The sequence below is a fragment of the Pleurodeles waltl genome, chromosome 9 (assembly GCF_031143425.1).
Source record: "Pleurodeles waltl isolate 20211129_DDA chromosome 9, aPleWal1.hap1.20221129, whole genome shotgun sequence".
NCBI lineage: Eukaryota > Metazoa > Chordata > Amphibia > Caudata > Salamandridae > Pleurodeles > Pleurodeles waltl.
In genome coordinates this window covers 526,316,649-526,338,892 of record NC_090448.1, presented here as the reverse complement: position 1 = coordinate 526,338,892, position 22,244 = coordinate 526,316,649, and the positions used below count along the sequence as shown (strand labels likewise).

General features: G+C 41.4%; 1 protein-coding gene across 1 annotated transcript in view; it reads left to right on the top strand.

Moving 5' to 3' along the window:
* Positions 1-22,244, top strand: part of LOC138259698 (phospholipid-transporting ATPase IK-like) — a 592,788-nt gene that overhangs the window by 3,279 nt on the left and 567,265 nt on the right. The window contains 2 exon segments of the mRNA XM_069207591.1: positions 2,479-2,577; positions 8,344-8,405. Coding sequence (XP_069063692.1) covers positions 2,479-2,577; positions 8,344-8,405 — 161 coding nt within the window.

Genomic DNA, 22,244 nt, shown 5'->3' with positions numbered 1-22,244 from the left:
CCCAGTGAAGGCCACTTCACTGACTGGCTGCTGACCAAGGAACCGGACACCACAGCAAGACCAAACTCCATCCAACAAAACATGAGGACAAACCCTGCAAATGTGCCAAGTTTGGTGGCACTACACCCTCCAGTGGCCAAACCGGGCAATAGCCTTTGTCGTAGTTTGACTCTTGCTCTAGGCAAGACTGCTGGTTTAAGAATGACAGTACTTATGTTTGTAGGTGACTAGGCCAATCCTAAAACAAGTCACAACTGTCGGCCCAAGCCTCCCAGCTCACAAGCAGTACCTCACCAAAAACCCAAACATTAAAAGGTGATTTGTGGCAGCCTTTACGCATGGACTCAAGAGTGCGACATCTCAGAGAGTGTCATGGTTAAACGGAGATTACCCCTTTCTCATATGAACAACATGTCTCAATCAAACACTGGCAAATGAAAGAGATGCAGTAAAGTTTTCAATAGGTTTTATCAACAAGACTGCAATCTAAAATAAGTTGCATAGGCTGCAATGATAAGGATAATGCACAATGCAAGGAACAGAATGGTAAAAACAGGAGTCATGAATCCAAAGACCCCCACCATCTTGCAATAACATAAAATGACATGAAATATGAAATATGTCCTAATACCCTAGCATGATGAACCTAACCCCTAACCTAAAGAGAGCTAGGTGTGTTAAACCTAATCTGCCAGTTCCATGTCCATGGGAAGAGCCCCCCAATCCTTGTTACCTTGGAATGAGGTCTCTAGATCAGTCTCTCTGAGGACACGAAGACTGGGTCAGCGTTAAGGCGACGTGTAGCACGGCTGGCATTGATGGCATCTGGTAGGAAACCCTCTGACTATCTGTCTTTGTATGGTGCATTTATACAGATCTGATCGGACCCCTGACGTAGGTCCGTTCCTAAACAAAAGATAACAAGACCTGCTTGGGGCGGCAATTACTTAAACAATTCCCTCGAAAGCACAAAGTGGAAAAGTACCTAATGTAAATACCTACATCTTATTTATCTTTGGCGCTGATAGTGCCGCTATAGCAGAGTGGCACTAATAACATGAAACTAAAACATTGTCCTAATTAAAAACAATGCAGCCATCTTGGAAAGATATAATCAAATAATTGTACTAAAACAGAGCAAGCTAAGTAGGGTAAAAGTCACTGAGTGTCGTGGGCACAAATCTGCAAACCAGAAGGCTAAGCTAACTCCTGCTTCCTATCAAAACAAGCTAGGATTCACTACACCCTTGGTACTGGTCACCTCAAGTTGGACACCAAGTAGGACAGTCCACTCTCGACTATAAAAGGACGAGGAGGAAGCAGCAGTTGAGGGACTCCAGAAACCACCAGGACCTCCCACCAGAGTGCCCCTGCTGACCTGCAAACGACCCTCAAAGAGACCTATCTCCTGCTTCAAAAAGCACCTTTGCACACAGCTCCTGGCTCCAGATAAGCTGTGCACCTGGCTGTCTTGTGCCCTGCACCGAAGATCCAGCTGTGCCCTCAGGGTGTCCCACCCCTTGCGACCTCAACACTCCAAGAGGACCCACCGGACTTGCTTTTAAGTCTGTCTGTGCAGTGCTTTTCCAAGTGGTCCCCGCAGTGGCCTGGCACCGGCTCCAATGACTTTCTGCAGCTGCTCCTGCGGAAACCAGGAGCTGCCCAAACTTCTCCAGCTGGTCCATAGTGCCCATCGATGTCCTCGACATACCTGCAAAAGAAGACACTAGTAAATGCAATGCCTGATTTTATGTGAATTTTCAAAGTATTTTCCCCATTGATTTCAATGGTGCGTAATTACGCCAAGAAAGACTACTTTTATTAAAACTACAAAAATTCATAACTTAAAAAGTACTTACCCAATTTTGATGAGCTTAGACTTAAAAATGTTATATAAATTCTGAAGTATTTTATGTAAATTGGTCTTGAGTTATTAATTTGAGTGTGAGGTCTCATTTATTTATACTGTGGGTACAACAAATGTGTTGCACTTCTCCAAGATAAGCCTAACTGCTCGACCAAGCTACCAGAAAAATTAGAGCATTAGGTGGTCTAGTTTATAACTCTGTAAACTAACATGTGGTTGCCTGGACGCCCTGCACAGTGTGTCTAGTTTTGCACACTACATAGAGGGGCAGACTCTTACAATTGTCCCATTGGTTGTAGATTTTCTGTCATTTACTTCAATGGGGCAATACTTTTATAAACAATGTTTAGGGCAAGATGTTTAATGAGTTCCTGAATTGTGTGCCAAAAACTCAGATTGTCATTCCTCCGTGGGTCTTGCAATTGAATCTGGGGTGGCCAGCCAGGCATGTAATTTACTTAAAAAATCTAACTTACATTTGGATGCAGTTGTTCCATGACATTAACAAAGTGACCTGAATGAGACAAAAACTGTATTCGAGTTTGCCTGGCATGTCAGTTGTGATCAGCAAAGTCAAGACTTCTAATGTCTCATCTTCACTTTATTTTCAGGCTATTCCTGTTATCTCCACATTTCCCTGGTTTGTCTCCTTGACCCTAGTATCCATTCTTGTAGCATCAAGAGCTCTCCGAGACATGCTTGAAGACATAGTAAGTATGGTAGCGTATAAGTTACAGTCATTAAGTGTTTGTGTGCTGCATAAATGAATTATGTTTGGAAAGAAAAGTCCTCTACATTGTAAAAGATGTGTACCCATGCCTTGAGTGCCCATCTGTACTGTTGTCTGGATCCCTAATGCTGATGTTTGTTGTCATAGGCAAACATGGATCATACGTCCGTGCCTTGACATATACCTGTCTAATGGATTGCAATCTTGTTGGACCAGGAAAGGCACCCAAAGCACTACCCTCGTAGTGGTGGAGTCTACAACCTTCACCAAAAGTAGGACGAGCACAGTGGTGGCAGCATTTTGTGTAATCATCAGTAGGATAAACAAGTCCTTTTTACCCTGTGTAAATGGAGTAAGGCCTTCAGGCTCATTCCCCTTTTTGAAAGTCCCACTGCTGTGTGCTTATCTCACCCTCGGCCTACATCATTTTGATGTAGAATGCTACACAGCACAGGAGTAGTGACTCTGCACTGGATGTCTGTGTATCTGGAACGGGTACAGTACAGGGACAAAGTAGTGCTGTGCAGTAACAGTACGGTTAGTGCATGAACTGTGTATGTATACCATTGAGGAACACCTTATATGACAGATGTAGTGCTGTGCTATGCATGTGCAATGAAAACATGTGCTGGATGTATGTGTGTTTGGGATAAATACAATACATGAAAGATGAAGTGTTGTGCAGGGAGGGCATTCTGTGTGTGTGTGTGTACTGGCAGTGTGTTTGTTTGTAAATAGCAGACCATGGTACAATACAGAAAAGAGTAAGTACTGAGGAGTGTGTGCAGAGTTATTGTATGCTGGATGTATGTGCGCCTGTGGTGGCACAGTAAATGGAGGGGGCAGTGACAGTACTGGACAGTATGTAAACTGAGTATATACATTGAGTGCAAAGTATGCCTTCAATGGTACATTACATTGAGGACCCTGGGCTTCTTTTTGAGAAGCCCAGGCCTGCCTGATGGAGACATGATTAAAGGAATCACCCCAGACAGATTTGTCAGATTTGTGTATTGCTGCGTTTCTGTGAACTCGGTGGGACACACTGGAGGAAGGGCGAGAGAGACTCCACTGCACACTTCAAAAGGGTGCTCTTTAATTCAGTGACAGATCACAAGTGAAAATGCCTGGATACCTCTCACAAAGAAGATGAGACTGATAAGGGAACCATAAAGACTAGGGTTGGGACCCCAAGATTAATGTTTTGATGTACATATCACTGTGGCTGACATAGAGGTGTGAACTCTAGGTCACTCCCATGGCCTTTGTTATGGGACTATCAGATTCAAAGACACTCCTGGTGTGACGGACAGACTTTCAAGAGGAAGGAGAGAGAGAAAAGTGTACGCTTCAAAAGAAACAGAACCCAAACATAAAACTTCAGAGACCCAGACCCTAAATCACATTTGATGTCTAGAAACGGACTGTAAGAAGGGGAGGTTGAGGCCCCCAAATCTGTTCCCTGTGAAGCAGCCACAAGGGGAATCTCTGCAAGACTTCTGATTTTTACCAGGACCAGGGGCCAAGGCTTATAAGTCTCCTTCTGGGTGAGGGGAAATCACCAAAGGAAACCCAGACCACCTTATCTGGAGCCTGGAGCACCAGCGCCTCCCTCCTTGCCAAGACCTGTGTGCCCTTTAAAGAAGAGGAGAGTGTTGGAGGGAGTGATGTCCAGTAGGGAACTCTACCAAGAGGACTTACCGTGTGGAGTATGAGGAGGCTACTGTGCACCGATTAGGCTTTTGCCTGTGTGCCAGGGCCACTGTGGACTGAGCTGTGCACTGAGTGCTGTGTGGGGAGTGCCCGCAAGCAGGGAGGTAAAAGACTTAAGTTTCCTTGGTAGCCTGAGTTGTTATAGTGCGCCTTTGGTGGTGGAGTTAACGTGGGTGATCCTGTTTAGGAGTTTGTCATGGGAGATTTCAAGAGATTTGATGCAGTCAATGATTTTCAGAGTGCAGTTTTAAGGCATTTAAGTGGTGGAACCAGTTGTGTTTTTGAGGGGGTTCGTGGGGTTACCCTTGTAGTAGGTTTTATACTTTTGAAGGGAAGAAGATTTGTTCAACTGTAAATTAACAATGCATGGTTCCTATTGATGGTAAATGCATTATTAAAGGTGGTAACGTCAATACTGTCGGAAATCACATTACAATGAAAAAATCCAGTTTAAAATTGTGGTATTTGCATCTGAAAATAAGATTGTTTGACTTTAGACTGGCCAAACCTAAAATGCTGACATCTTTATAGGTAGAGTCTCTGTGTTCAATAAATACTGAAGCTCTTGTTCTTGCAATACTTAATAAGTCTAGTCTGTGCCATCATTTAGGGCAGGCAGTTAAGGCAGGCAATATATTTTTAGTCCAAAAGGTGTTCTGTATACAGAAAACGTTGCATTACATCCCTATGTTGGTAATAATGCAAACCTGTCAGATGGAAGGCATAATTACTTTATGGTTTGTTGGGGTATAGAAGTTGATTGATGGGAGACCTAGCCCAAATCTTAAACCCCTCAAGAGTGTGTTGTATTATGCATCTTGTGTTATTGCCATTCTGGCGCCACATGTCTTGAATCCAGAAGCAGAGGGCTACTAGAGGTAGAAGCTTCAAGGGCCAGACTGGCAGTTGAGTACAGAGAAGAATGTTTTGCACATTAGGAGAGTACACAGAACAAGAACACCAGGAACAAAAAGACAATATAAAGACGTCATTTACTTAAGCCTTGAAACACCTCTTAACTCATTTAGAGCCCAATGTCCATCGATTCTTACATGAGCCTTGGTCACTGTCATATAATTTGTGAGTCACAGAGCTTTGTGCACATTCTTAAACTTTCGCACACATTCTCGCTGATTGGGTGCAAGATTCACTTCTTAAAGCAGTCTCACTCATGTTAGCCTTCTGTATAGGAGCAACTTATCTCTGATTGTCTTACGCCGTGAAAAATAGTTCTGGCACATAGTTAAAACTACCTATAGTTAGACCTAAAAAGATATTCAGCAGCAGCTCTGTGAGCATATTTCTTCCAGCACATTGGCTGTCAATTGCATGCGAGACCCGCAAGTGTGGTTTAAGGGGCAGCAGGAATAGGATGTGTGGGTGGTCAATGGGTTTCAATTTATTATTTTATTGTTCATTAATCAGGAGGAAAGCTAGTTTAGGATGTTTGTAAGTCTTTTTTTTCATTTGGGAAACCTTTTTAAAGTGAATACATAACCTGCACCCCCCCAGAAAAAATGTGTATAGGCATTTTCACATCCTACAGCTGCCCTTATTCCTACCTTTGTTAAAGTAACAACGCATGCATACTTAGGGTTGAAAATCCATGAAGAATGCTTGTGAAAACCTACAAGTATTGACTTTGTCGGTATCCCCAACATTCTCAAGGGGCATCCCCTAGACGTGTCTTTGTGGAACATTAATTTCCCATTCTTTTTCAGTACCTCAGCAAATAATTGGCCCACAATGAAGAATATTCCACTGTAATAAGGTTGTTAAATTCCACAGATTGAATCTGCATTTGTAATTTTGTTCATATTATTCTTTTTTTCCTGATAGAGATCAAATTGTACTAATACATTAGCAGCATAGAAGTTAGCATATGACAATGTATAAACCTTCATTTAAAAGCCTAACATAGAAATTAACATGAATTGAAAAAATTCGCACTTTTGAAATATGGTGGACAACGTGACCTCAATTCGCATTTGACATCACGTTTTGCCATGAAAGATGTTGTGCATTTACACTCGAGTGAACTACTGACATGAATTAATATTAAAAATATTATTTTTAAAAGAACAGTAGAAATAAAGTATGAGTATTAAATGAACATGAATAAATCATACTTATATTGATGTAAATGAATGTATTTATGTGTAATACATGTGTGCAGAGAAATAAATGCACATTTAAACTATTTCTAATGTCATAAATAATGTTTGTAATTAAATCGTTTGCTTTGCATATTTGATTTAAATTGTAAGGTGCACAATAGGACTTATATGTATTAATTGCATGAATATGTATTTAGGCTTTCTGAGCTATACTAGGCCTGAAGTTTCATTTTTGATGCGTAGAGGAAAAGTACTGAACCATTCTATTCCCTTTAACCTGAATTAATTCCTAGCTTGCTGACATGTTAATGAATGTCCTATTGTATTAAAGACAGAGAACATGTTGTGAATAGTAGCAAATGTAACAGTATTTGTTTTAGCTGTTGAACAAGACAGGTCATATTTTTAAACTCACATGAGAGCTGTTAGGATCATCCTGTGTGCTGTGGGAAACAATTGCAAAGTTACAATAGACAAATACATGTTATAATTTGGTGGAGCTCTATGGATTCATCGAGATGACTTCACATACTCCCTAAGAAAATCCGGAATAGTTGCAAACTTGATGTCATCAATGATTCGCCCTTGGTTATTGATTAATTAGTGCCAGATAGGCCCACACAGTCAACCAATCAGATTTTGATGGACATTTCTAGTTAGGATGAGACTTTTGAAACTTTTAGCTAGTTAGTCGAATATTGCTGATGACCCTTCACATAATGCCACTCTCTCTTCTCCTGAATCCCTATCACCCTTAGACATCTTCTGAAGAATTCAAAATCATCCTCCCCAATACTTCATTTATTTATGCTGTTCAGTACTAATATGCCCAATTAATTCTGAACTGCTGACTTACCCTATTTGCAGCTCATGTTCTTCACTGCCCTTGATGCTGAGAGGGTGTGAACGGTCTGTCTCGACAAATCTTTCCTGTATGCTGTCCCATGAAGAGAGGTATAATCTAAAAGGGGTTTCTTGTTTCTTTTTCATCTTAGATTATTACACCAGTGAATTGTTGTAGCGAGTTACCCTAACAAGATGATTTTTCCAAATTATTTTAGTATTTTCTTGGTTTTGCCCGCATGTGTTAGTTCATCCCCACACATGCAAGTCCACATTTGTTTTAGGAATAGGGATGGCCCAGACTTGGAAATTGATTGTTATTAATTGAATTTGATGATTTACTGATGTCACCATCATCTGCTTTGACATCTGATTCTAATGTGCATATTATTGTTCTGTTAATTTATGTCATCCTCTTGGTGTGTTTAATAGCATTGATGTTTAGTAGGCTTAATCTTTTTAGATCTTTTGGTCAGCCTATAATTTTCATGTATGTTCATAACTTAGTTTTGTGCGCCATTTACGTTACACTAACGTTGTGGTCGTAATAAAACTTTGACATTTTGTTCAGTTTGGAGTTTGATTTGGTGGTCATATTGGTCATGGTGTATACATTTGTGTATGTTTCCCATGTTATTGATCTGTGTTAAATGAATCCAATTATCACACTCCTCACTGAGTCCAAAAATCTGGTTTACTTCTGGTAGGTGGGATAAGATATGGTGTCTCACCAGAGCGTGTGTGGATTCTGAACCAGAGCCAGGATGAAGACCTCCACAAGTGCTCCAGCATTCCTCATGTGCAATGCCTTTTGTGGACACTCGTTTGGTTGATTGGGTCCAAAGTGATATTTGATCTGTGACAAAATAGTGATTCAGTTTTATAAAAGCTTGCTACAAGATGTGACAAGGCAAGCAGGCTTTGACAACCCTTGACCTAGTCTATTTAATATCAGAGTTTATTTAAAAGAATAAGAACATGTTTAAACTGTTTGCCGATATGTACCCAGACATTGAGAGATAGTTATCTTACAAACCAAAGCCTTTTCCTAAAACTCTTTCTTTAATTTCTAGGCCCGACATAAAAGTGATAAGATGGTCAATAATAGGCCATCCGACATCCTCCAGGGAAGTAGGTAAGAGGTAGACAGCCTATTTTATTTTCTCTTAATTAATTAATGGTGTCACATATGCTTTTCCTTTCATCCAGTGACAGGTAGGGACCAGTGTCTAGAAACTAGTCCCTCTATTAACAACTGTTAAACTAGCATTTCCTCTTCCCACTATACAGGCACTTCTTGTTAATCCAGGATGGAGCACTTTCTAACATTTTCTATGAATAGGATTTAGTTTCATTATTTGTTCAGTTCAATAAACATCACATAAAGGGAAAACCTGCACTCTGAAACAGGGCCTAATGGGGTATCCTGTGTTCAGACCCCCCTTCTTAATTTCTTCACACCTCTCTTATTCTTTGTCCCAGCTTCCTTTTTTCCATGGGCCGTTGTTCTTTATTTTTCTTAGCGCCCCACAGCTGACCTACAGCCTGTCCTAAAGGAAACAAAGTTATTGATTTTGAGTCATATGGTAACCGAACATTCTGTAACATGGAAGAAGTTACATCTCAGGCTCAGAAGTGGTCAGAGCATTTTCTCCACCATACTACGTTTAGCATGGAGGTAAAACTGCTTGTGTATACTATTGTAAGGCAAGTTCACTTGTAGTCACAACACAGGGCTCTTTAAATCATGCAAGCTACTCCTTTTTCCACAGTATGCTTCAAGGGAAAAGAAGCACATTGTTAGGTAAGGCAACCCACAAATTGTGTGCTTAACCACACCAGACTTCACTGTCATGCACAGCCAGTGAGGGGTATTCTTTGGCATATGGACAGGTAGTAGCAAACATCAAGCTGCCCTTCTTTCTCTCTGCTACCACTTACTGTCGTCCCTTGGGCCCTATCATTTTATCCTTCTTTCGGTGGCTGTTAGGTATAATAATAAGCCGCAACATCAACTTCAAATTTTAATCATTATCATTTCTGAGTGAGTCACTAATGAGAGTTAGAATAGTTTTAAGCATTTATAGAATTATAAGTAATACATTTATTCCACAAAGAAATTTACAGAACAACTGCATCAAGCGTGTCCTGAATCTATCCCTTTTGTACTTCATCTCAGTCTATTTAGCAGAAGTTTCCACTCTTCACAAAAAAATACAGCAACAGTTTAGTATAATCATATTGAACCAGTCTGAGAACATTCAAAACGATATTCATAGACATCCAAAAACTATTCCATGTTCTATCACTAGCACAGTTTCCCATGACTATCAGCTCAATGTACCTCAACTATCACACATCACTGCTCTCTCTCTCTCCAGCAATGTCAGGAAAACAGTCTGCAGCAGAGTGCAATGACTAACATGAAATTAGTTGAGTTGCCCAACCACCCAATCAGGTCTCTCATACCTCGGCTCTGCTCTGCAAAGAGACACAGAAACCCCTTAGATCATCAGACCCTAAAGAGAGAGACCCACTTCTCTTTCCCTAGGGTACCTTTTACACATTTATTTACAATAGTATTTTTCTAATTGCATGTTGCAGTCTTTGACAATGGTTCTTGTTCATATTCATTGCTGAATTGATTCATCCATAAAGTTCCCCATGCATTTTTGGTTTCTGAAAGAATAAAGGGCCAGATGTAGCAACTTCCGAGTTTGCGACTTGCAAATTGCGAGTCTGAGCGACTCGCAATTTGCAAGTCGCAAACCCAGATGCAGGATGATGTCCCTGACACCATCTGCGAATCACAAGGGGGTTGCAAAGACCCACCTCATTAATATTAATGAGGTGGGTCGCAGTTGCGACCCCCTTGCGATTCACAGCACTCACAGGGATGGTGGCCTGCTGGAGACATCAGACCACCATGTCTGTGACTGCTTTTTAATAAAGCAGTTTTTTTTGTATTGCAGCCCGTTTTACTTAAAGGAAAACTAGTTGCAATACAATCGAAAAAATGAAACGTTTTTGTTTCCATTTTTCCACAGGACCACTGCCTGTTCTGAAAAAACGTTTCAGGGCCATTCACAATGGGTTACCACCAGTGTGACACTGGTGGTAACTGAGAATTGCTTTGTGACCACGTTAGCGGTCACAAAGCAATTCTGCATCGCGATGCGAATCGCAAATAGGAAGCGGAACACCCCTTCCTATTTGCGAGTCGCATTCCCATTTTGTGAGTCGGTAACTAGGTTACTGACTCGCAAAATGGGAATGAGCATCGCAATGTGCTTTTTGCATGGCGCAGACAGCGAATTTCGCTGTTTGCGCCATGCAAAAAGCTTCGTACATCTGGCCCAAAACACCTAGATGATTGTCACTTCCACTTCTTTTCCCACCTCATTCATACTGTTGAACCATTGATAAGACATGCAATTGATTATATATTTTAATGTACTTCAGCGCATTCCAAAGCACATTAGCAAACAAAAAGAATATACTTAATACTGCTTCCATTGTTTAAGACGAAAGAAGTTTTGTAACATACATAAGTCATACAAAGGTTAGAACTAATAATTGGAAAGAATGTTAACTCCAGCCAGTTTTGCAAGTCAGGCTACATAGGCTGTACAGGGTTCAAAACACATTTTTAATCATGAAAAGCAACTGCAGATAGGCCTAGGTCATTCTCTCATTTTACTATTTGCATTTGAATTTAATTTCCATTGGAAACCATAGCAGTTTCCCCCATTTGATGGTTTGGAACTATAACACCCCGATTTCACCAAATTCATTTGTTGAAGAAGGGTCAATCTATGGTCTTCATTATTATCAGACTCTTGTCTTTTATCTTCAATTTTTATTTTTATTTTATTTTCATATGTTCTTCATTCACTTAATCACGCAATTCTAAATCTTCTCACGTTCTGTTATTGAGTTCTCTCACTCTTTTCTTTATCAGTAGTGTTTTTCATAACCTCGTATGTGCCTAGTTGTTAGAAGGTCTACTATTATCACTAATACAGGTATCAATTTAGTCTTAGGAATTCCTCCTCCCAATCCTTTCAACCAGGTTGCTACTGTTGCAAATACTTTGGAAACACTTTGAGCTATACTAGGAGCTTCCAAATATTTTAGGTCAAGCTTTAAATCAGTAATATTATTAGCATATGCTGTTCTTGTCTTGCTCTCATCTGGTGTGTAACTGTAGCAATTCTCAATTCTTAGCACCTTACAGACTTCGCTTTTCTCAGCTAAAAGAATGTCTAGTGCATAACGATATTGAAGAACCCTAGACCTAATAGCTACAGGCACTGTGTTTTCCTATAGTATAGCTCCAGATGTGCTTGTTGCTAGCTTATTAACTACTGTTGACAGTCAGATTTTCTCATCATTCAGAACCACAGCCACTGCTGGTATTATATCTCCAAATATATCTCCCACTGTTTATGTTCCTTCACTTACACTTCGTGGGTATCTTTTATATGCTGGTGTCATTGTTAATGCTTCTAGAGTTTGTACATGATGCATTTCAGGAAATAACAGTCCCAAATAACAGATTCCCTCCCAAAATGCAGGCAATCTAAAATATGCATATCTCCCACATATAAAGTATACTCCTGGTATTGTTGGATCACCTTGCACAATCTGCCATTCTTTTCCTGATAATTTAAATGTATGTTCACAATAAATGTTTTCCACTGGCACCTTGTTTCCACCTAGTCTTCTTTTGAACATGCATCTTTCCTCTAATTCTTTCTTCTCATTTTAATGTAGGCACAATCATCTTCTTTTTAACTTCATCTCCCTCTCTTTTCCACACATTTGTCTGCACATCTTCTTTCTGAGATTCACTCTTTGTAAGTTTTTCATTTCTCTCTTCTAACATTTGTATGAAAACTTTCTCTCATCAAACAAGTTAAATTGTCCTGACGTGTCTTAACAGTGTTTACTGGAAGAAATGGTCTAACAAAAAGCCACAATGTCTCCATTATTTTAGCTTGTGGGTGTAAATTCATGTCCTTAATTAAATTTACCTTAGGAAGCACCATTTCAAAATTTGAATAATAGTACCTAAAATGTCACTATCTATAAACTAAACCAAGAAGAATGCTGCAAGATGTAGCATAAGTAAGAGGAATGTAATGGTAGGAAATTTGTTCATCAGCTGAAGGAGGCATGGGAGCACAGACATCACAGTTGTTTATAGCAAGAGCTTTAGTGAATTCTTGTACTAGTCTAGAATAGACATTTATAGAGTAATCTTCATCCATGTAGTCTACAAATGATGTTTTAACTTGTCTTCACCAACTATAAACTTCTGTGTTGTATTTACAAAATCTAGTACTGTTTTCTCTGTATCTGGTTTGGGATGTACTACTAAAGCTATTGCTATCCCTATCAACTAGAATCCCTAGAAATACCTTAACTCGGTTTCTGTTTACGGGACACATGTTATCTCTATAATCATTCTACTGCCAATAATTCGTTAGTGACAGCAACATACCTTTTTTACAGTTGAAAATTCCAATATTTCTTTTCACAGTTAGTCAGTTACTATTAGTTTTGAATGGTTGATAATATAATCTTTGTTAGATAATCCTTAACGTTACTCCATGTTCTTCTAGAATGTTATCCCTAATTGTATTGTTCTTAATCATGGGGTAGCTAATCTTCATGCAATTCTTTTGTTTGCAGAGTCCATGCTGGGGCTTTTTTAATGTCTTTATCAACTTCTCTTTTGGGTTTATTTTGATACTCTTGTTTTTCAGGGTATCTCTGGCAACTCCTTGCTCCAGTCCATTTTGCCAGAGATAGAAATATTCAAAATCTGGCTCAAATAGTATGCCCGGTCAGGTGATGAATATCTTCAACAAGGCACTCAAGCTCTTTTTGATCTTCTGAGTGTGTTTAGCTCGTCTTCTGCATCACTGGTACCACCTGATTCTTCCTCTTCCTTGATTGCTTTCAGTGGTTCTGACCCAGTATTCGCGTTTAGTATTTGTTTCTTTTTGTCACATATAGGCCAATTCTCATCTGGTGGAATTTTACTTTTTCTGGCTCCGGAACTTGTACCCTCTCCTGGATCATCAAGATGTTCTGTTTGTTCTGTGACTAATTCAGGATATCTTTCTCTGCCAATTACAGTCAGTACTTCTCCATTGTCGCTTTGTGAGCTATCCGGTAATTAGACCACTTCACCTGTTAGAGTTTGTTCAGCCCCAACTTCCTCCTGCTCCCCTTGATCACAATCTTGAGTTTCTTCTCCTACAACAGACAGTGCTATGTACACTAGTGCTCTTGGCTCTGTTGAATCATGCAACTTTATTTCTTCATATGGATTCCTTGTTCTTTGTGTGTGTGATGCATGCACCCAATTAGGATCCAAGCACATACAGTGTTTGTGATCAATATTATCTGATTGTGGCCTTTCCAGTGGGGCTTTAAACAGGCCTTTCTCACATGCTTTTTGATTTGGACCCAGTCACCAGGATTGAATACTGGTCCTGGCTTGGATTTTCAGTCACAGCTTCAGTCTGTCAAGGAACAGAACGTACTGCATCAACCAGTCCTTTGCAAAAATCAAGTACCATGTCATCTGTAATATTCATAAGTGCATTTGCTGAAACTGCAGGTAACCTCGTTGCTCTCCCCAACAAAACTTCATGAGGAGATAACCCATTTGTCCGGTCAGGGTTATTTCGCAGACTCATCAGTACCAAAGGTAAAACATCTTGTCATATCAGTGATATAGATACACAAACTTTTGTGAATCTGGAGTTAAAGGTCCATTCAAGTTACCCACAATTTCAGAAGCCTTTGGACGATAACTACAATGAAGCTTTTCATTAACTCGTAATGCTGCACATACCATTTTAATAATTTCACTGTTGAAGTGAGTACTTCGATCAGACTCTAGAGAGAAGGTCATACCATGCCTGGGTATCAACTCCCTGAAAAGCAACTTTGCTACTGTGAGACTATCATTTCTCCTTGTTGGGTAGGCCTCCACCCAACGAGAAAAGAGGCAGACAATCACTAAATATACCTCAATCCATTACAAGCAGGCATTTCGATAAAATCCTTCTGCATTCTGTTAAAGAGTCCTCCCGATCTCCCTAAATGACCCATTGTGACATGTTCTTTCCCCAGCGTTAATTTGTTGACATTCTACACACGGATTACATACTATATCTGCATGAACTCTAAATTTGGGGTTGTACCAATACTGCCTGAAGGTTCTGATCATGGCATTTCAACCTTATTTTTCTTCATCACACATTTTTTTGCGTTCGTCTTAGTTCATCCCAGTTGTCAGCTGTTAACAAAGTCATAGCAAGAAAACTTCCTTCATGGCTTCCAGTCATGTATGATTCATTTTAAGTGCATTACATAATTGCACAGTAGTGTGCCACTTCATCTGCATACCTGTTTCTGATTGTGACATAGCTACAATCGTTCCTATACGCCGCATATTTCATGACAGCGATTTCTGTAGGTTCCTGCTAAGCTTCCAAAAGATCTTTCAATTATTGCCCATTTCTAATAGGTGTACCAGCAGAGGTCATGAAACCTTGCTGTGACCACAATTATCCATAATCATGGAAAACACCAAACCCATAATGGCTGTCTGTGAAAATTGTCACTCTTATTCAGTTTGTTAGACTGCAAGCTTTGGTAAGAACAATTAATTCTGCAAACTGTGCTGAAGAAATAGCTTGCAGCCATGAAGCTTCAACTATTTCATGGAAGGTGCAAACTGCATATGCTGCTTTCAGGCATCCCTCATTTGTTCTTAAACATGAGCCATCCACAAAAAGACATAGGCCCCCATTATGACCCTGGCGATCACCAGATTGCCAGGGTGACAGTTGCGGTCGGAGCGCTGCCAAAGCGGTGGTCCGGCCGTGACATTACGACCGTGTGAAAGCACCTTGGTTGGATTGCTGACATCGCTATGTTGCCGCCAGGCGATAGCCTGGCGGTCTCAGCGGTTGTAATCCTCCAGGGCAGCACTGCTTGCAGCGCTGCCCTGGGGATTAAGCGTCCCCATTCCACCAGCCTTTGCATGGCGGTAGCCCTGCCATGCAAAGGCTGGTGGGAAGGGGGGGCTGGGGGCCTCATGGGGGCCCCTGCACAGCCCATGCAATTGGCATGGGCAGTGCTGGGGCCCCCATGGACAGCCCCGTCGTGCTTTCCACTGCCTGAATTATATGCAGTGGGAAGCGCAACGGGTGCTGCTGCAGCCACAGCACTGCCACATTTGCGCCGACTCCATTAGGAGCGGCATCAATGTTAAGGCCCTGTGGTGAACTCTTTATAGTGCCAGCAGTTTTCAGGCCTCACAGGCGGCCTGAGGCCGCCCGCCAAACTCGTAATGGGGCTTTTAAGTTTTTTTTTTTGTTTTTTTTTACAGAGATCCAGCATAATAACATAGCCTATTTCAAGTAAACTTATTGTCCAATATTGGCCCAGCAAAACAGTGACATCACATTTTCATAATCGTAACGTCTACTTAGTGTATTCAACTTTAAGAACCACCAAATATTTTTTATCCATTCTTAAGTATAGTTGATATCGATTGTCTCAAAAAATCTACCCCAGGTTTTGGAGAACGTCTTAAGCCCGCCTGATCTCACTGCATACTTCCATTCCTGCTTTCTTACAAGAGCCATTTTATTTAACCATTCTTCAGCGGTTGGGATCTGCGCGGTGTGCCAATTTTTCATTAAAAGGGATCTAGCAACCGTTATGGCGATAAAAACAAATTTTACCCACCTAGATGGGAGCTTTGCCCCCGGGTCATAGCCCAAGGCCAACAACCAGATACTGGGAGCTATTTCAATCTGCAGAGCTATTATTAAAAGCTTAATCACCCTGTCCCAGAATTCTTGGATAAGCCGACACATGCCTATCACATGCGTCCAATTTGCTGTGCCATCTGCTTGACACCGAAAGCAAAGGTCAGGGCAGCTAGGATTAATCTGGGACAAGGCTTGTGGGGTACTGTAAAGCAGCCATTAATTGAAAAGTAACATTCAATGGCAATTTGCACCTCTAAGTGCCCTAAAATGTAATTGATTTACTTTCTCCCAGCTGGCCTTAGACAGTTTCAGTCCCTTGTCCCAATCCCATTTCCTAGTGGCTTTAGCCCAGAGGTCGGGGTTTTTCCATTTCATGAGTGGCCTTCTCCATTCACCCGCTCGTCTATCCCCCGAGGGGTCTATCAGCTCTTTCACTATCTTCTGAGTGTTGCGTATTAGATCAGTGTCTAAATCGGTAAAGCTGTGAAGCATATTACTATAAATTCCCAGAAGCAAAAAATCATTTTGCACAGCTACCCCAATATTCAAGAGCATTTCACATTTGTCACCAACTAAGAAATTTCCAATTTTCCTGAAACCAGCGTGTTCCCTTTTCCTGACTGTCTCTGGATTAATCTTAGAACCAGACCTCATCATAAACTGTGAGAGAGGGGTAAAGAAGTTCAAATGTGGAATTGTGTACCTTCGATATAAATCTGAGCTCTTTTTGAAGAACCACTTAAAGATCTTATAGCAAACCTTTTTTGCGGGGATTTAACCAATAATGCAGGATCCCTTATGTCGTGTTCCCTACAGATTAATTTACAGAAATCCTGAATGAATAGGCTATCCAGAGACAGTGTCATTTTGAAATTTGTCATATAGTGTGCAACAAATGCAAAATAGTTATCTTTCATGTTAGCTAGTGGCTGCAAATAGCGTGCTTAATGCAATACGTGGATTTTTATTGTGCCAAATAAATTAAATGAAAATTGAGCCCAGTTTCTTAAATAATGTGGAAGTTAACACACAGTGAATGGCTGAGAACAAGAAGTTGAACAGCGGCAAAATTGACATTTTAATCAGCGCAACTCTTCCTATGATAGATAGGGGAAGTGACCCCTCACCATGCTAACAGCACCTGGTTTTTAAGGAGCAAGGGGGCGTAGTTAAGATCGTATAGATCTCCTATTTCAGACAAAAATCTAATCCTTAGATATCTCTTAGGCCTCAAATTCACACACAGCACCAATTTAGGAAGTAATGTATCCGAAGTGCTGCCACAAAGTATGATTTCGTTTTTTTTCCTATTTACCTTACACCCCCGATGTGCTCAAATTGGGCAAAGACTTCAGAAACCTCCTCCTGGGCGCTTCGATCATCATCAAGAAACATGATAATATTGTCTGCATACAGTTTAATCTTCCCCGTCGACTTGAGTGGAGAATGGATCAGTTTATTTTGTCTAATTGCGATGGCTAAAGATTAGATAAATAAGGCAAACAGAATGGGTGAAAGGGGGCAGCTCTGACGGGTGCCCCGCCGAACTTGTGAATTACCTACATTTACAGAATTAATTATGAAATTGGCTTGGATATTTTGATACATCCTTTGTATAGCCTAGTGACCTACGGCGGAACCCCAAATCTGAATAATATCTCAAACAGCGTGTTCCATACCTCTAAATCAAAGGCTTTTTCTGCATCCAATAAGAGGATAGTGGTGGGAATTTTACTAAAGGCAAAATAGTCCAGTGCCTCGGGCCACAAAAATTTGTGTTGTTTGCGAGTTGCCACCCCGCGATAAACGCATTTTGGTCTGGATGCACCAGAGTGGTGACAACCACATTGAATCGATTAGCCAGAAGTTTCATAATGATTTTCTAATCCGTATTTAAAAGTTTAATTGGGCGATATGAGTTTGGGTCTTCTTTATCCTTGTGTTTTTTTTACAAAACTGACTACGTTCCCCATGTGACATGAGTTTGGGGTCATCCCACCCTTTAACATATTATTAATTACAATTCATAAGTTGTCTGCCAAACATCAATGACATTTTTGAAAAATTCTGCCGGGAGGCCATCTGGGCCACAGGCTTTCCCATTCGAGAGATTTTTAACCACCTCCACTAGTTCTGGCTTGGTAAATGGCCGGGAGAGGCCATCCCGATCTTCCCTTGACAGAATGGGAATGTTTAATTTCCCCAGAAAATCCCTAATTGCCTCGAAATCAAACCGCTGGGTTTGGCTATAAATTTGCTTGTAGTGTTCTAACATAACTTCTCCCACTGTTCTGAATTTGTTGTATCTTTTCCCTGTAGTTGGGCATCTTAAAGCATGTATCGTATTACTAGCCACTTGATCCCGTGCTTGCCAGACTAACAATCCTCCTGTGAAATTACTCTCCTCGTACACTTTCTGCCTGTGGGCCTGGTACCCTCTATCAGACTAATCCACACACCAATCCGACAGTGCCTGCTCGGCCAGATTAAATTATTTTTTTATTATTTTCCATGGGGGACTGAAGATAGTTATCTAACTTCCTCTGAACTGCTTCTTCCAGCGCGCAACTTTGTTGTTTATCATGGAGTCTATCTGGCGCCTCCTTTGCAATTACAATGCCTCTTATGTTAGCCCTAAATGTGTCCCAGACCGTGCTTGGAGCAGCGGAATCCTGATTACTTAAAAAAAATTCCATGACTTTGACTCTACCCACTTGCACCCACCCTTCCTCTTGGAAAGGAAAAGCTGCTGGTTGAATACCCACCTTTTGGGCTGCGGCGAATTTCGTTCTGGCGATAATAGTCCATCCAGAATAAGAATAGCATGGTCCAAGAGACCTGAGTGTATTGCGCACTGAGTTTGAAAGAGCACTGTTTTGGATATAAAAAAAATCACTACAGGACGCACTTTTAAATCGGCTGGAAATGCATGTGTATTCTCTTTTGTTTGTCGCATTGGACCTCGAAGGGTCACATAACGCCAATACTCTTACATAATCCTTAAAAACCTTAGCCACCTTAGGTTTATATTGCTTGTTCCCTTTTACTGAAGAGTCCATATATGGGTCTTGGAGAAAATTGAAATCACAGCCAATAATGATTTTGCCTGAGAGATGTAAAAGAGATTGAAAGAGCTCCTCATACAGTCCAGGATCATCTGCCAATGGGGCATAGAAGTTCACAAAGGTAAATCTTCCCATCAATACTTTTCAGTGCACCCAACACCACCATCCGTTTTTATCGCTAACAATGTCGAGGACTCAAGCCCCCAGTTTTTTAGCTAGGAAGACGGCAGCACCTCTATGAGCGGCTTGGGCTGCGGCGACCCCCTTGTAGTCTACCCAATTTTTAAACATAACAAACCCCCCCATTTTTTTGCCGGGATATGGGTTTCTTGTAATATGATTATAGAGGGATTTCATGTTTAACCCACTCTTCAATTGCACCCTTCTTCTCCTACTATTTAGCCCACTGACATTCCAAGAGACAATTCTTAATGTAGAATTTAGCCCCACCATTGAATCATTATTAGTATACTGAAAAAGTTATGCACTGACTAGACGTCCCGCACCATGTTCTTTCATAGGATTTATCGATCTTGCCTCGCCTGCTTCTACAAGGTTGAATTATTTTATTCTTTGATAGGATCTCGTTCCCCATCCTTCCCTCCCCCCCACCCTCCCCTTGCCCACCTCCCCACCCTTTAGTGGCCAACACCTGGGGCCCTCCCATCTGGGAAATCCGGGACAACCACCCAGCCCACCCCTCCCCCAGTCAGGTGCCTTGACATGGCACCCCAATCACCAGGAGCAGCAGAGGGAATTAATGATAAGTGACAATTAAGTGTGCTGTGCTTTGTGTGACTAGTTCAGTCATCACTGTGAAATTCGCCACCCTGACTACAGCATCCCCTTTTCTTCCCAACCCATCTACATTCTTTATCGAGTGCAAAAGAGTTTTAGCTGCATCAACTGTATGTACTATGGTCGAGTGACCCTTGAAAAGAACTTTAAGTTTTGATTGTTGAACAAGCCCTGCCGGGGCGCCCACTTTTTGAAATGCAGGTATCATCCCCTTCAGCTCCCTTCATCTCCGAGCGGTGGAGGCAGACATATCTGAAAATTTGTTAAAGGTAAAGTTACCAGGGATCTGATGTACTTTGCTTTAATCGCATGGTGCAGAATACGTTCTTTAATACGAGTCACCAAAGTTCACCAGTATAGTTCGGGGGTATTTTTCATTAGGAGGTTGTACTGCAGGCACTCAGTGTCTGTTGATCAGTTCCGGGAGAACATATCACATAATAAGATCTGTAATCAAGTCTGTGACAGTCTGCCCATTTTCACATCCTTCCGGCACCCCCGTAAATCTTAGATTGGAGCTATATAAGCGGTTTTCCAAATCGTCTATCCGGATCTGAAAATCCAATAGATCTGTTTGGCATTTAGAGACTGATGGCTCCAAGTGTATCCAAACGTCTTCCAATCTGAGACTCGCTGTTCTACCTCCTTGATACGGGAATTAAGTTGCTGCATATTGCTACTTATCAAGTAGAACTGTATTTCAGTTCTCTGATTCACCTCTTCTTGGGAAATTTTCAAGGATTTTAATTCACTTAATATTTGAAGGAGCAGGGTTTCTGTAGGGATGCCGATTCCTCTCTTTACTCTTTCAGCCTGAAACTGAAGGTCTCTCAGCAGGCTCTCCTGCTCCTACTCCTGCTGGCAAGTCCCATTCTCCAAATTGCTCATGGGGGAGCTAGTTGCTGAGTTTGAGCAGTGCTGAGCGACTGAGGGAAGGTTGTCAGAGGAAGGAGGCTTGCGATCATTTAGCTGGAATCCAGTGGGATCCTCCTTGGGCCCCCGACCGACCCCAGCGCTGAATAACAGTTACAGCTGCCTGTGCCCCAGGCCAGCCTCCTGGGTCTTACTGCTATCAGATACTCGGCTAGGTCTTGGCTCTGGCTGGTTGAGATCTTGTCTCGATTCATCGACATTATCATTGTCCAGTTCGTCCTACCGGACCCGATTTCACAAGAAGAATGGTCAAAAGCCCTATACCACACCAGCGGGGTGTCAAGAAATCCCAGATTCTGCTACACACAGTTCAATTACACACATCAAACATATTTAGCACCAGCTAGGATTAAACAAATGTTCCCTGGGTCGGACCCGGCCTGCCCTAGATGCAATGCCCCGGTGGCACAATTCTACCACATGGTCTGGGACTGCCCTCGGGTACAAAAAGAATGGACCGGGGTGGTAAAAGAAATCACAGAAATGACGGGACTTGTACTGGGAGTGGACCCCAAGTCCTGTCTGTTAGGACTTAGGACAAGGGAAAAAAAAATAAACACCTACATAAGTTTGCAGACCTGGCCTATGTGATGCACAAAAGATTGATAGCCATGAACTGGAAAGCACCCAACGTGCCCGATCTGAAAGCTTGGCACACCCTCACGCTGCGTTGGTCCCGCACAGAGTATCAGGTACTAAGAAAACTAGCGCGGGAGGGTCAACAACACACAGGTTGTGAAGCATGGGAAACGCTAGTAGCTAAGCTAGAGGCAAAAAACGATGAGAAACCACCATGAACTGCGTAACAATACTAATACCCAGATAACTACTGTCATGCAGCCGTCCGTGACACAACACACCAGTCGTGGACACATCCAATTTCATTATCAACGCCCTACACCCGCTGACATTTATATTAGCCACCAAATGAAGGACAACTACACAGAACTCACACACACGTACAACACACGTACAACTCCATCACACGTCATTAACATTCCAACAGAACGGCACCCCCGACATCACCAACAAGTAGTCCCCAGGAGGGATGAGGGGCTAACTTACATCAAGATATAAGACTTATCAGCCAGAAGCAGCAGACAAGAATACTGAACGATATAATTGGACCTAGATGAGTACATTTTGTTTAAGTTGTTTTAAGTTGTTTGAATGCAAAGGGTTCACTAGATCAACCGCATCCTGTTAATGTGATTATATATGCATGGTACAGAGATCTGTTTTGCAAATTTCAATAAAAATATTTTTTTTTAAAACAAAAAATCATTGTCCAGTTGCCCACGGTCCTGCTCTCCTTGGTCCCCAAATGCTCTTCTAGTGGACCCCCTTTCCTGTGTAATACTATGATGAAGATCT